A 16,577-nucleotide genomic window follows, 5' to 3' on the forward strand; every position below is an offset into this window, starting at 1 on the left:
CATAATTTTTTAACATTTAAAGAAATGTATATTATCTGAATGATTAGTGTACATTATTATCAGTGGTATTTTAATAGCGAAAATAAATAGCCTTAACCCAGCTCAAAATACAAACGTCAGATCTGTTTTACAATCATGGATTGGACGAAATAAAATATTTTAGGGTACACCAATACAGGTCAGTTAGCATATAACCCAACATCCCCTAAATCGACACACTGCAAAATGGCTCCAAAGATGACTGCATGTTTATTTATTTGAAGAAAAAAAATGAAAAAATTAAGTAGAAAAAACCAAAGAAAAAAACAAAAAGATTCTTCCTGAATGTTCGTTTTGAATAATAAAGTGATGCGTATTAATAACTATTACAGAACACCCTAGTACATCGGTACTGTAAAGGGTGATGATAACACCACACGGAGTGATTATAGAGTAAGTGCCCACTAAATTTTCTTTAAAATGAGGGATGTTTTTGGTGGGGATACTAAAAAAAAGGTGAGGCGAATATTAAATACAGAAAAATAAATTTTAAAAATAATAACAATAAAAAAACATGCAGTCCCTTTAATATATATATATATCAATTAATTCTGATTTTATTTCTTCTGATAATTTTGCCCCTTTTTTCTTTAATTCCTCTTCAACTTCATTGAGGCTAAAATGTTCATACGACATTATTATGATTATATTTTAATAGGGATCACTTTTAAAATCGGATCACATTAAAATCAAATCAGGGTCAGATGAATCAGTAATTTAACGCGATAAAGAAATTAGAGGCGAGGGGTTAACTATATTTATATTTCTTAAATGATGATTTTAATACATTCTTGCTTATAGTAGATGGAAAATGCCACACATCTAGTCGCCATCGAATATATATCCACAGTTTTTATTGCTTTAAAATGTTAACATAAACAACAACGATCATACTAAGAACTAACTAAGTTCATACCAAGAACATCAGTTATACCACAACGAATGTTTTTTATGCACAGTTATATAAACCAAATGCATAATACATCCAGTGTTATCACTTCCGCGATGCATATGCCTGAATATTACACCTTGAAAGATAATTGGGGGGGGGGGGGGGGGGGGGGTTACATCTTAGAAATGACGCCCATTGTTGCACTCACGACCGAAACAGTTCTTTAATAAACTTACAGACCTTCTTGAAGCTTTTACCACTTTAACCGCTGCCACCAAATGTAAGCCACCGTCTATATATCAGAACACGAACAACATTAACAGAAATTTACTAGACAGACGACATTTAACAAGTGGCCAGCTGATCCACACGATACAGGAACCACGAGACATAACATATAACACGATACGATACCGAAATATAACGAATGTTCATGGACAATGACGAGTGTTCTTGATACACTGACTTGTTAAGTACCACACATAGGTTAGGCCTATAGCTCGGTTTAGTACCCTTCCTGGACATATGCTATCGGGTTAGTGGGAGGAATCGTGATGCCGTATTAATGCCTAGCAGCAAAAGACCAGCAATATAGCATATATCACGACATTACTATATTAATCGTAGTGTATTAAATTGAATCAAATCTGTTTTAAGGCTGGCATGGTATTGGTTCATACCCAGAGTGAATTTTAAAGTCTGTTTAAGGCCAGTCAATAATCAACCAGTAACAACTGACCGGTAACCCACTGTCCTAAATAAATGGACCAGATAGCTGATCTGTGTATGCCCAGGACAGCGCGCTTGAACCTTAGGGGCATATAATGAAAGTGACTTGTAAACAGACATTTTGAAATTTTCTTTCTTTTTACACAAAACAGTATTTTGAAGAAGAAAAAAAATTGATTGAGGCTATACCACGTTGAGACGACAAAATTGTACAAAATGTAGAATATACAAAGAAATAACTATTTTTGATTATCTAAAGCTAACTCATGTCGTTGTAGGTGCTTTCCTGTCTGTGGGAAAGTGCAAACAGAGATCCTTTGTTATTATAGTCATGTTCAGTTGTTTAGACCTTACGTTTTTTGCAAATGTTACGTTTAATTCCTATTCAATCTTTTGTTTTCGTTACATTTGCATGAAAACAAACCCAAACCCCGACATGTTTTATATACAATGCATCATCTAAAATAAACGAATTTGACTTATTTCCATTTTATCTGCGATTTTAAAATTTCCTTTCTAGTATATATTCTGCCAACAGACCTAGGCGTACAAGCATTGGGCCTCTCGTTTTAAGAAATACGTTTAAAGACCAATTTGTAACATCTTACCTCTTTCTGGTTTGAAACGTAGAATGAACAACCAGAAAGGTCAGAGAGGTTGGTAGCACCAGCAGCAGCTGAAGCACTGATATGGATGAACTGGAAACATTTGGACGGTGATGACCTGCAGAAGACGAACCCATCACAGCCACCTTTATGTCGACAAAACGTAGAACATTCTAGCAAGCTGATGACGTCATTGCCTTCTGCGAGATTTACGTGCATACCAGCGTGGTCTTGTTTCTGAAATTTACTTATATGCATGGAATTGTACATGTTGACCCGATGTCCACTAATATAGTCCAAAGCTTGACCCAGAAACATTAGCCAAACGACTGTAGTTTTATGAGGAACTATCACAGTCATTCTGATGAAGTAATAATTGCTCGAGTATCACTGCGACACTGGAGAATTCTAAAACGCCTACATGGGAATCTCCTGTTCATAGAGGCAGTTTATTGATTCAAATATGTTTTATGTAGCACATCCGTTGATAAATTTACTTACACCCACTTACATCATTCTTGCAACAGAGTAAATCACTTTTGTTTGCCAACAAAATTCTAAAATTCAAAGCGGACTACGACTCGTTCTATTTAATCTGTAAAACACATCCTTGAAAACAATGTAGACATTGTCTTGGACAACGAGTGCTTCACTACTTAAGTCTTTTGTAAATGGAAACACGGAATTGTTGCGCTCTCAAAAGGAATCAAACACCATCTATAGACTTGAAGCCAGCATCCGGGATGTCAGTATCCAAATATTGATATGGGACAAGATAATCATATTGGTGATAGTTCGCAGTATTTTGAGTGTTGGTGTTCTTACCTTAGACCTGAACGAGATTTTATATGGCCCATGACTGCATAAATTATATGTGGGCCCTGGCTGACTTTTTTTTAGTCCATTACCATTTCTATTGGACGTAAATAATTAGAATACTGACTATTTTATTAACACTCCTTGCAAGAGCACATCCAATTACCGGTGATTAATTAATCAATATTCTCTAGCGGTGTCGTTAAACAAAACAAACTTCGTCTTCCTTGCAAGAGCATCACCATCAGCCTGCTACACGTAGAGTTTCAGTCAACATATACACCATAGGTATAAATACTATCACCCCCTCACCCTTAAACGGACATTCCTTAGTTTGCTGCAATTTTTAAGATGTTATCGACCAACAGAGACTTTTTAACGATTGTAATTATATGTCAAATATATTTTTATGCATAAAATATTAGTGGCTGTATATTAAACGTGTTTCTGGTTGTTCTAATATTTGTACTAGGTTAAATTTCATTTTATTTCCACAAAATCCAGTTTGGGCTTCTTACAATCGTAGAAACATCTTACAGTGCAGCAAACTCAGGAACGTCCCTTTAAAGAAAATCAGACCAAACATTTGGTGGGTGTGCTGCTCGTTTCAGACATAAAAGGGGTGTCTGTGACTTCCTTAGTTTCGCACAAAAGTGATCATACTGTTTTAGTAGGACCCCGCACTTGTTTTAATCTCAACAGCAGTTGGTACAACATACAACATCTTCGCAAGCCAATGTACCATTCCGCACAGTATACTCTATTTCGGCTTGTGAAGATGAATGTACTATAGTCCTGTTCAATTATTTAAATCCTATGCGGATTGTTTGTTTTACTAATTTAATTGTTTATATATTCGAAAAAAGCAAACATAAACCCTGACGAATTTCACACACACACACACACACACACACACACACACACACACACACATATATATATATATAGGGCCGTAGCTTGGATTTTTTGTTTGGGGGGGGGGGGGGTAACTGATTTGTTAATAGTCAAAAACTCCTTAAACGGTTAAGAGAATTCTTTAAGTTTCTATAATTGTTTCCGGATTTTGTCCCTCTCCCCCCCCCCCCCCCCCCCCCCACCGCTATCTACGGCCCTATATATATATATATATATATATATATATATATATATATATATATATATGCAAATAATTTAGTTATTTTAATTCGATTTTAGAAATTATATTCTTTACGGAATCTGTACTTCCACTAATACAACTAGGGGGGATAAGGTCGGAGTGTAAGACAGAATCTGCAGTAAAAGTCTGAAACAAACAGAACATTTGCTTGATCAAGGGGAGGGTTCGACTGCCTCAACCCACCCTCTGTACAAGCTCCTGTCTTTGCAATTATATAAAATCTGTTTGTCATTTTTTAAATGAATTTATCAATATACAACAGTCACAAACTACATAAAATTGTGTAGCGTAGTGAAGGATTTTAAAGTAAACACCTCAGAAAATTACGTCATTACGTCAAATGGGAAGAACGTTAGCAACTGATTTATGCATTATGTGTAGTTTTAACTAAACTACATCAGTTGTGCTGTTTGCGAATTTATCGATGTATAACAGTCACAAATTTAGTATGACTGTTATACATGGATAAATTCGAAAAAATGACGAACAATTCTTATATAAATGTATTTAAAATATGATGTCATAAACCTTTTTTTTTTTTTAATTTAACAAATCTCACACCAAAAAACTACAAATATTTATGGCTGTGAACAATACACAGTATGTACGTTTGTACCACGCTTTGGTGTCGGTCCCTTTGATCTTACCCGTGGTGTATCCCATAGTTGGACGACGGGCGTGTCTAGCCTAATTTCAGCGAACGCCCTCGATCATTATACCGGTCCCTCAACGGCCGCAATAACCGTGGTCTAACTAAACGAAACTCTCGTAAAAGGATGATGTAACTATAACATGTACCTATTTTAGAGTTAAGTGGAGTCTGGTAAATCCTTCCTAACACAAATAAAGCATTGAACTATTATCATGTATGAATATTTATTCCAACTGCTTTGGTTCCAAATATGTGAATTTAGTTTTATTTGTAATGTCAAATAAATGTTGTTGCAAAGGTCTATCACAAATATTAAAGCGGTACAGTTATTAAATTCAGCTGATATGAACACTGATTAAGTCTGATGATTAGTTTTTTCAATAGTTTAAGTTGTTCGTTGTATGTAAACCAACGATACTTTTAAAACATGCACTGTTCCTTTTAGCGGCCATTTTGGCCAGATTCCGTTAAGGTTTCCGTAAGAACATCCAGTATTATACCACCATCCTCCCCCGTCCGCAGCAGCACATCCATTGATGTCTTGATCATACGTGTAGAACTGGTGACCTTTGACATCCGTGATGGAAGATGAACCACCAAAACTATCACAGTTATAGAATCCGTTACCCCAAGTGTTTGTATAGTTAAGACGATACTTGTTAGCAGCGGTTTTCATTACGAAATCGTCATAGATGATTATCCATTTCATTTGGCTATTGATTATAGTGTCTGAAAGAAAATAATGTAAGAGTCGAATTACAAATCGTATTAATCTTGGAATTAAAAATCGTACTAGTCTTTAGTCCAGTCCATTTATGAAATAAGCCACAACAAAATGCCACAGAAATGATTTCTTCTCCATTCATCTCAGAAAGGCCTACAAAGAAACATATAAAAAGTCCTCCTGAATCCAAGTAGTGGAACAGTGCCTAATTTGCATAAATCCAATATAGCCGACACAATTTAGTCATTATGCACATGTTACCAAAATTCCAATTTTAATTAAACTAATTTAACGGTTTATATATGCTAATATATGTAATTTGAAATATTAATAAAAACCAAAGACTTCTGGAAATACTGCTAAAACAATACATGTTCCCTACTGGGCCTAACAACGTTTCGTATCTCCTAGGTTTAAGGGTCATAAATGGGTATATCGCCGTGAAATTCAAACTTGTTCCTGAACAGTATATGATAAATATACACACAAAATTTCAGCTCGATATCCTGATGCATTCTAAAAAACATGCCCGGAAAACAAATATTTGAATTTACTAACTTCAAGGGCCATACCTCTGCCAAAAATGGGTAAATCGACATGAATTAATCTGTTGCTATTTTAACAATATTTGACCAATGGGCCTACAATTTTCATAGAATGTGGCAAATATCCACATAGTAATGAGTGTGAAATATTACAATTACAGTCCAAATACTTTGTTACACCATTTCATTATTATTTTGTTTATTATTATTATTATCATTATTCGTCGTTAAAGTAAATATTTCCTGGGGGGGGGGGGGGGGGGGGGGGGGGGGGGCATTTAGCATTATTTTTTACTTACAGTTTTGAATATGTTGCTATTTTAACAATATCCATATAGTAATTAGTATGGAATATAAAGTGCAGTCCAGATACTTTTAAAATAGTTCTATATATTCCGTAGGGTTATCATTTTGGTGTGTGTGCGTGCGTGTCTGTGTGTGTGTGTGTGTGTGTGTGTGTGTGTGTGTGTGTGTGTGTACATATGCATATCAGGTTCACTTTTTTGTTTGAAAACATAAAACCTGTAAAATTAAAAGTATACATTATTCTCATCCGTTGACTTGTTAAATCAAAGTGATTGTTTTGCATGGATTAGAAAATTAACCTGTTGTAAGTATGTGATATTACATTTTAGGTAATTATCATTATCCATGCCATTTTTAATACATTATCAGCGCATGCTTAATTTGCTACTCTTTACTGGAAGAACTCTGTTGATACAATCTAGCACTGGTGAAAAGAAACATAATCATTCAAAGAGAAGAAACAAAGGTTCATCACCTACTCAGTGGCGAGCCACAGTGGCATGGATGTCACAGAACATGTCTAGGTAGATGCTCATCTACTAAGTATGCACATTGCCTTTGCTGCGGCTGCAAGAACAACTAAACGAACTATCTATGTTACAAATGACTTGCACTGAAGCTGAGGCACACGAACCAGTCAGTGTTTAGGAAACGAGACAGCACAAAAACAGATATAATATCAGTTGGAAGAACACCATATAATGCTTATAAGGCGACAAGTTGAATTTTCTTAAACTACAATTAATTTACTAAAAGGTAGGCGGAAGTACCTCATAACGTGTGAAACCAGCAGAGCTTCTCCCAATCTCAGGGACTGTCATGTCCATAGCCAACGCGGTTAACTGAAATTTCAGTAGTGGATGACGTATGGTGACCGCATGAATCCAGAGGACTGGGAATGGTACGAATACGTTGAAATAAGTACAGGTCTGTCAATCTTAACAGACACGGACAGCCTCAAAGGAACTACCAGAGGCTTACGTGTAATTGCAAAATGAGGTGTCGATTATGATTGGATAATAATTATTCCAAGATGCATTAAAAAAATTATTGTCCATAAATTAATTTGATTAAACTGTATTTATCAACTCAGTGGAGATAAAATTGTTAAGTTCAATGTAATACGAAATTCAAGTGGTTTTATGTTTACAAACATACATTTAATCTAAACTGACTATAATATACAGAGAGGAAGTATTCTACGAATGTATATCACTTTTGGTTATTTATCTAAAATTTAAATATATGGTGCAATACCTTCCATTATGTCACAGAACTTTTCCAAACGTTTTTATACTGCAAGCTATTTCTTTTTTCCTTTTTTTTTAACATTTTATATTACATATATTAGCATATTTAAACATTGAAATTGGTTTGGTTCGAGATGAAAATTGATAAAAACTGCGTAATGACTAACGTTGTGGCGGCAATATTGGATGTATGTAATTAGGCACTATTCCACTACTTGAATTTAGGAGGACTTTTTCATATGTTTCTTTTCAGGTCCTTCTGAGGTGAATGGTGAAAAAATAAATTATGTTGCAATTTGTTGTGGGTTGACCAACGTTTTCCCATAAATTGACTGGACTATTGGAAAAAGATGGAACGATAAACTAAACTATTAACTGGTGTGCTATCTTATGCTGCCTGCACCAAGCTAAACATGTATCATTATTACATACCAAGCGCGTACTGTATACATGTATCATTCTTTATTATACGAACGTATGCTATTTTCATATAATAATGTAATAATTAATATATAATGTTCAAACAAATAATAAAACCGTAATGTGCAAGACGTTTACAAAACATCAAATTAAATGTCATATGTGAACGTTGAGGTGACATAAAACGAACTGAATGAATGAATGTGTATGACGATCGACATTAATACAAAAGTTCTAAAATTAAAGCACTAAAACAATTAAATGTTACTGAAACAATTTCTAACTGCTGACATTACTATCACATTAATAGGTCACGACCGCTTCGGGTGCATGCAATAACGCAGAAAAAAAATTGAGGATTTGGCAGCCTTCCCTCACAGTGTCATGGATAAGTGTATGAGTCTCTTAAGATTATTGTGGGTTCAAATCTCTATGTCAAAAAAAATAATAATAAGTTTGAGTATCAACTTAATTATGTTTTTACGTCATAGACTAGTGAATCAGACACGTGAGTGAATTTTTGTAATCATCTTACATTTTTGTTAGCATATTGAAGTAGGACGAATATCTTGCTTTTTCCAAAAGTATATAATGCAACTACAGATATAAAATAGGCTATATGTCTATGTGTTCAACACGAAGAAATATATATATAATATATATATATATATATATATATATATATATATATATATATATATATATATATATATATATATAAACAATATGTGGACCAAAAGTGTTTCAAAAATATAGATTTGAAAACTGGTAACTCCAAAAAACTTAACATTTGGCGAACAGCAAAAGACAATTTCTATATACACCAACATAATTTTTAATAATATGTTTTATAAGTTCATATTTTGACGGAAAGTCACAATCTGATTAATTGTGATTTTCTTAATCTTTGTCCGATCGGACTTCGATTCCTCGGAATCCTAGTCTGTGGGACTTGTATTCCTAGGAATTTAAGTCTCTGGGACGTGCATTCCGAGGAATGTAAACATAACAGGAATAATAAGCATGAAAAATCGCATTTTATTGATGAACAATTAAAAATAACATCAAAACACTTGAAATTAATTATCACTGACTGCCTTATGGCAGTTTTGACCATAATAAGTAGACGAGACGAGTTGGGGAAAGGCTCTCTGTATTATTATACCTATCCGTTAGGAACATCATAAACATTAGATACTGGGTGGAGGTGGGGGCCGGGGGTCACTCCCCCAGAGTGTGTGTGTGCGGGGGGGGGGGGGGGGGGCAATGGACACGTTCGGGCAAAATGAGCTGGCCTGTAATTTTACTTATAATATTAGTTGTAAATCCATGTAAAAATGCAGACTGATTTGTTTGGAATCCTATATAGCGTCTTGGTAGTAATGCTAATATAAATATACGTTGTGTCCCAGATTCGGACATTTTCATTTCATTCGGGTAATAAAAATCAGTAAAAGTGTCATGAGCAGTTAGTCTGTTTACAAGTATCTTTGTAAATTGTGTGTGCATATTATTGACAGTGTGATAATTGTTTAGGGGTTACTGTTTTGTTTTAGTCGGTGTAGTAGCCCATTGAGCTGCTAAAACTAACTCTTAGTCATTGATAGTTCTATTAATTGATAAATCCTAATGAAAACCATTTAACATAAAAAAAAAGTATCGATGGTATGGTTGGTTGGGACTAAGATATCATAGAGCCCAGAGTCTGATATGTCATATGTTAGACCAAATAAATTTTTGAAAATGAGCAAAATTGACAAAGCAGGCACAAGTTCAGTAAGTTATGCAGGGGGAGGTCTAGACTGTGGCAAATAGAAATTTGCTTTGAAGAGGGGTATTTAGACCACGCCACCCCACTACACACCCTATGTACACGCGCCTGCAACATTATTGACAAAAAGGCACAAACTTAAAATTATATAATAACAAGATAATTTATATAACGCAAATATCAAATTTGTATAGTTAAATTATTATTATTATTATTATTTATTATTATTATCAAATACCAGTACATAATGTCTAACAGATAATTGTGTTGGTATATCATATGGGCAAGTTATACTTATTTGTGAGTACTAATACATGCTTCGAATTTTGGAAAATGTTTTTGAGTTAATTTTAAATGTTTAAACATTTATTAGTTGGAACAACACGCAATGAATAAAGACTTTGGTTCTGCTCATGTAATAAGGTCAAAAAAAATTGTACAAACTCTTACAAATGATATAAATGGAAATATTGGAATAAATAGAAAATATTTAAATAAAGAGAAGCGCCAGTATTCTAAGTTAATTAAATAAACCAGAAAGGAAACTGTTTTTCGTTTTGTTTACATTTATGATTTAATTTTTATGTGTACGACCGGACTTAAATTTTGATTGTCCAGGAATGGAAGTCCGGCCCGGACTTGATATCCTGGCAGTCAGACCAGCATTCATAAGGAACGTGAGTCCTAGGACTTGCATTCCTAGGTATATTAGACCTAGGACCTGCATTCATAGGAGATTAAGTTCGGGCAAACAACTGTTCCTACGGACATGCATTCTGTTTACACCGGTCTTCAAGTAAATGAAGTGAATGAACCAACATACACAAACCCATGGAATAGGGTCTTGATCTGGTCAGCGCCGATATCTTGTCATTGCCCACCCAGAAACAGCCATTCTGGATGTCACCGAACCCATCTCTGTATTCTGACCAGGATCGGTTGAAGGACAAGCTGTGACAAGACGGGACGTCGTCTCTCATTTGAATCAGGGTTTCACCTTTGTAGCAGCGCACTAGAAATGGTGGTCCAGTCCAAGCCGATGGCTTGATGTGCAGAAGTCCTTCCGTCGTACCATCATAGTCTATGTAATCCTTGCAGTCTGGTAAAATAAATCTAACATTTTACCACCAAGATAAGATATGTCATAATGTAATAATGTCATTTATTACACCGCGGTGACGGAGATACCCGTGAGAGATTTTTCATATCCCACAATGTGAGATATGCTTTTTGAGAGGTCATGACCTCCGATCACATGATCCACGGAACTACTTTAACTCATTCATAAACAACATGCCATTAAAACTTTACGTTCGTGGCTAGATGCAATTAATAAAAAGAAAACAAATTAAAAAAAATAATACATTTTACATATAAAACTTTGTTTTTCGTTATGAAACAAGAATAGTTTACATTATTAAATAAATAAACACAAATATTTGAAAAGAAATGTTTCACGTCTGCTGTGGCTTACGGGTCTTCGCAGCGTTAAAATGGCACACTCTAGCCACATCTGTGTAAACGACTACGTTAAAATCGATGGTCAGGAGAGGGGACGGGTAACTTCAATTGTACAGCCACTCGGAAGCTATAAGATGTTTAACATTAGAACAGATACCGGACTCATGCGACAAGTTGCGAAATATCGGCTGACGAAAGTAGCGGAGACTGTCCCTTCACATACCTCCCCCAATCCCAACGTTGGCAACCTACCCGTAACTGATGCGACTCGAGAAATGAACGATGAACTTTTTTGGGATGATTTTTTTTGCGAAGCCTTTGAACCCACAGAAAGCCAGATAAGTACCCATTACGATCATTCTGAAATAAATACTTTTATTCAAGAAGACGAAAACCAAAATACCTTGAGAAAGACCACATATGACATTAAACGATTAGAGTCTTTCATGGCCACTAAAGGTGACACACGCGCAATCGAATCAATAAACGAAACCGAACTGTGAGACATTCTATGTTCGTTCTTTGTACATTTACAAAAATCTGATGGATCAAAGTACGAGCCCTCGACAGTCAGAGGAATGTTGGGCAGTTTCGAACGATATTTAAAATCCCAAAATTATGGTATTTCACTGATTACAGGCACGGCCTTCGCGAAGTTAAATACTGTTCTAAAAACGAAACAAAAAGTTCTAAAAGCTGAGGGAATGGGAAACTTACCTCACCGTGCACAGTCCCTCAATGACAATGATATTGAAAAATTATGGCAGTCCGGCCAGTTAGGTAGACACAATCCAGAATCAATAATAAACACACTTTGGTGGAATAACACAACACATTTTGGAATCCGAAGTGTGAAGTCACATCGCGACATGAAATGGGGCGATGTGACATTACAAACTGACGATGATGGCAAAGAATTCCTGATGTTTACTGAGAGGCAATCCAAGACCTGTCAGGGGGATAATCCTCAAACCATGCGTGATGTGCAACCGAAAGTTTGGGCAACTGGTGACGATCGCTGTCCAGTTGACCTCTACAAGCGTTACTCTAACCTGCGTCCATCTGGATTCACCAAACCTGAAACACCGTTCTATTTAGCAACAAACACAAAAGAAGCTTCTGAATTTTTTCCTTGGTTTAAACGCCAGCCTATTGGGGTAAACAAGTTATCTTCAATCATGAGGCGAATGTCAAAAAATGCCGAACTCGCTCCCAACAAGAATTACACAAACCATTCTGCACGAAAATACTTAGTCACAAAAAATTTCTGAGAAAAATATCCCTCCAACACACATAATGCAAATTTCTGGCCATAAAAATATACAAAGCATCAACAACTACAGCCACATTTCCACAACACAGCACCGTGAAATTAGTCATATTCTCAGTAACACGGTATCGGACCACCAGTCACATGCTTTGGAAATGCACTCGACAGACACAACTTCAACGAAAATGATTGATTCTTGTACTACATCTTCTACAAATCTTCTTGGCAAATTGTCTTCAATTTTTTCTGCTCCAATATATGGTGGAACCATAAATATTAACTTTTGTAAACACAATAACGATGAAACTGAATCTCCTGAAAGCAAGCCCAAACGTCGAAAACTCACACGTGACACTGAGACCGACGCGCTTTGAAGTTTGAAAGTTTAAATGTTTTGCAGAAAACTCAATGATGGACTTTGAATAGTGATTGTTATATTATAGTTTACTAAACTAATATTCTGTTTACTACTAGTGTGTGTTATTTGTTTTAATTATTTTTATTTTTGGGATGGAGGGACTCTATGACATTGCGAAAGCATAAATACTTTAATAATATAAAAAGAGTGCATAGGCAAAGAAGGGTTATGCGCTCTGAATCACTCCGCTGTTTTGTTTACATTCAGTGTCCTGTTTAGTGAGAGACAAAAAATATATTTGGCGACTCAAATTAATAATGTAGCGCGTTGTAATAAATAGAAGACTATACTCGTCCCCGTGAGAGACCGTTTATATTACAACTCGTGTGTTGTCGATCGTACATCACTCGCTTCCGCTCGTGATGTACGATCGAAAACACACTCGTTGTAATATAAACGGTCTCTCACGGGGACTCGTTTAGTATTCTCTATATTGTCATCGGCAGTGGGCCAGTATGTGGACGCAGTGGGGGTGGGGGTGTGTGTTGGGGGTTGGGGGGGGCGGGGGGTTGGGTGGTGGTTGTAGATGAAGGACAATTCAGATTGCGTTAAATTAACCAGTTTTCTCGGCATTTAGTTTTCTGTCAGGTGTTTCCATTGTACCATCTCAGTTTCAAGACTCAGTTTAATCTATCACTGTAAAAACATCTGTTACTATAAAACAATATATTATTATAAAACAAAATTGCATACTGATATAACACATCGATAACATGGCAATAATTCCTAAAATAACTGGGGTGGGTAGTCTGTAGCTAGATGGCCAAAACTTTAAGTCCTAAAAATAACTGGACACTTGATACCTAAAGCCCGTAGTTAACTATGGGTCCTGCCGACTAAGATGGCGAACTCATGAACTTGACAGTAGTGTAGACGCATTCTCCGTCTGATTTCAGACCGCAATAACTTCTAGAACTCTCACAACTGATGCATCAGAAAGGGGGAAAATACGAACCGACCCCAACAGTTGCCCGTAGCCTGCACACAATCTCTCTAGTCCACCGACTCACAAATGGCATTGTGCATCGCTATTTGTGGAGCCCTAAGAGCATAGTTGCTGTGGCAAATGACAAATCGCAATGCTTCACAGAGCACAAAGACTGAGAAATCATGGTAAAAGCACGAAAATATTTTGAATATTGTGTAAGAAAATGTTGTTTTTGTTTTTTTACGCCAGATGATGTAATGGAGTTCGTGCAACGCTATTTTGACGTTGAATTCCATGTTATGTTTGAACAGCTACATTTACATTCTTGTAAAAGGAACCGGGCTAGCTAAAAATATCTACCTGTATTTTGTTTTTAAAACTTTGCCGAAAATAGTACAAAGTTGTCGTTGGTGGAATTATAATTCTTATACTTTCAATTGTATAACGTTTTCAATGAGGTGTATCCCCATTCTGTTTCAACCAGTACCCAAAATCTGATCTATCAAAGGCTGTGGTATATGCTGCCCTGTCTGTGGAAAGGTGCATATAAAAGATTCCTTGCAACCAATGGATAAAATGTAGCTGGTTTCCTCTAAAAACTACATGTTAAAATTACCAAATGTTTGACACCCAATAGCCAACGATTAATTGTTGTGCTCTAGTTGTGTCGTTAAACAAAACAAACAAGTTTATTACCTGTCATATATTGAGTACAGTCGGCGTTAGTCGCTCCATTGGGGCACATACATCCTCCGCCTGTGAGGTTGATGCATGCAACCGTAGCTGTAGACCCAGGCGTCGTGGTTCTCGGTGTAGTGGCTGTTGTAGTCGATGTGCTTGTGGTTGTCTGTGTTGTCGTAGTTGTAGGCCTAGGCGTCGTGGTTATCGGTGTAGTGGCTGTTGTAGTCGACGTGCTTGTGGTTGTCGGTGTTGTCGTAGTCGGTGTTGTCGTAGTCGTCACTGTTGTAGTGGTTGTTGTTTTTGTTGTTGTTGGATTTGTATGTGTCGTACTTGGAGGTGGCGCCTGGAAATTAAAAGTTAACAGTCAAATAAGTATCGGGAAGGGACACTGCGGGACACGAAACCTGTGTATTAAAGTTAAAGTTTGTTTTGTTTAACGACACCACTAGAGCACATTGATTTATTAATCATCATTTGGTCATTGTGAGACGTATGCATTACAGAGAAAAGCTTAGATATTGTATATGCACTTTCTCACAAACGGCAGCACTACGGCCTTCAGTTGAAATACCAGTCGCGGGGCACTGGCTGGGATGGGAAAACAATCTTTCGACTACAAAACCCCAGGCGTTTATTCTCCCTTCTCGTTGCAATCAGTTCTCTTCGACTTTTATATCAAAGTCGTATTTACATTGTCCTGTTTGTTAAAAAAACACACAAAAAAAACACCTCCCCTAGCGGATCTACTGTACCAATTCTGTTTCCAATCAATGCTCTGCGACTTTTATATCAAAGCCAGTTGTACAGAATCCTATTTGTTCGAAAACTCCCTTATCCTATATACTGTGCCAATTTTCGTTCCTTCCAGTGCTCTACAACTTTTGTACCAAAGACGAGTGTACAATATCCTGTTTGTTCGAAAACACTCATTGCTGCTGAGTAGTCTATCTGCTAGAAAATAGTTTCATCTCCGACTTGTTGGGTTTGTTTTGTTGGTGTTGCGGTTGTTGTTGTTGGGGGGGGGTTTTGGGGGGTGGGGGGAGGTTGTTGGTTTTTTCTGTTGTTGTTTTGTTTTGTTTTGGTTTTTTTTTTTTTTTTTGGGGGGTAACACTAAATGTTGCAACTACATTATATAGCAGATCGCTATCAGCCTGGCTAAATATATATATAGAGACGATCTTTAAACGAAAATATAATTTCTTTCCTTGTATAGCCTTGTTTTCCTTTAATATATTTTGTATCAAAAGATGTATTCATACACATTAATATATTGGACTTTTCTGGGGAATATTCAGTTTTGTAACACCTTACCGTTTTCTGATTTGAAACGTAGAATGAACACGAAGAAACGTCAGAGAGGTTGGTAGCAGCAGCAGCACTGGAATGGATGAACTGGAAACATTTGGACGGTGATGACTTACAGAAGACGAACCCATCACAACCACCGTTCCGTTGACAGAACGTAGAACATTGCAGCAAGCTGATGACGTCGTTGCCTTCTGCAAGATTCACGTGCAGACCAGCGTGGTCTTGTTTCTGAAATTTACCTATATGCATGGAACTGTGCATGTTGGAGATGTATCCATTAACATAACTTACAGCTCGACTCAGAACCAATAACCAAATAACTGTGGTTTTATGATAAGCAACCATAGTCATTCTTATAAAATAACATGTGCTTGAACTTTCTCTGCGCGTCTGGTATGTTTTGAAGCACAGACTTGAGAATCTGTCCTTTTCATAGAGTCAATTTGTATTTATTCCAATAACGTTTGTTTTTTAAGGTATCCTTTGATAAATTTACTAACACTTTATTCTTTCTTTTGAGTAAATCAATTCTGTTTGTCAATGTATTTCTAAAATCTAAAACAAATGGAGTATTGTCTACTTAAGCCATACAACATACCCTTGACA

General features: G+C 36.2%; 1 protein-coding gene across 1 annotated transcript in view; it reads right to left on the reverse strand.

Moving 5' to 3' along the window:
* Positions 1–5,102: 5,102 nt before the first annotated feature.
* The window catches only part of LOC121383552 (serine-rich adhesin for platelets-like), a 31,334-nt gene continuing 19,859 nt past the window's right edge, over positions 5,103–16,577 (reverse strand). Inside the window, exons 5-8 of the mRNA XM_041513638.1 lie at positions 15,975–16,199; positions 14,679–15,006; positions 10,729–11,004; positions 5,103–5,618 (exon numbers count right to left, since the gene is read on the reverse strand). Coding sequence (XP_041369572.1) covers positions 5,275–5,618; positions 10,729–11,004; positions 14,679–15,006; positions 15,975–16,199 — 1,173 coding nt within the window. The 3' untranslated portion in view covers positions 5,103–5,274. The remainder of the gene's footprint in view (positions 5,619–10,728; positions 11,005–14,678; positions 15,007–15,974; positions 16,200–16,577) is intronic.

Source organism: Gigantopelta aegis, chromosome 10 (genome assembly GCF_016097555.1).
Source record: "Gigantopelta aegis isolate Gae_Host chromosome 10, Gae_host_genome, whole genome shotgun sequence".
NCBI lineage: Eukaryota > Metazoa > Mollusca > Gastropoda > Neomphalida > Peltospiridae > Gigantopelta > Gigantopelta aegis.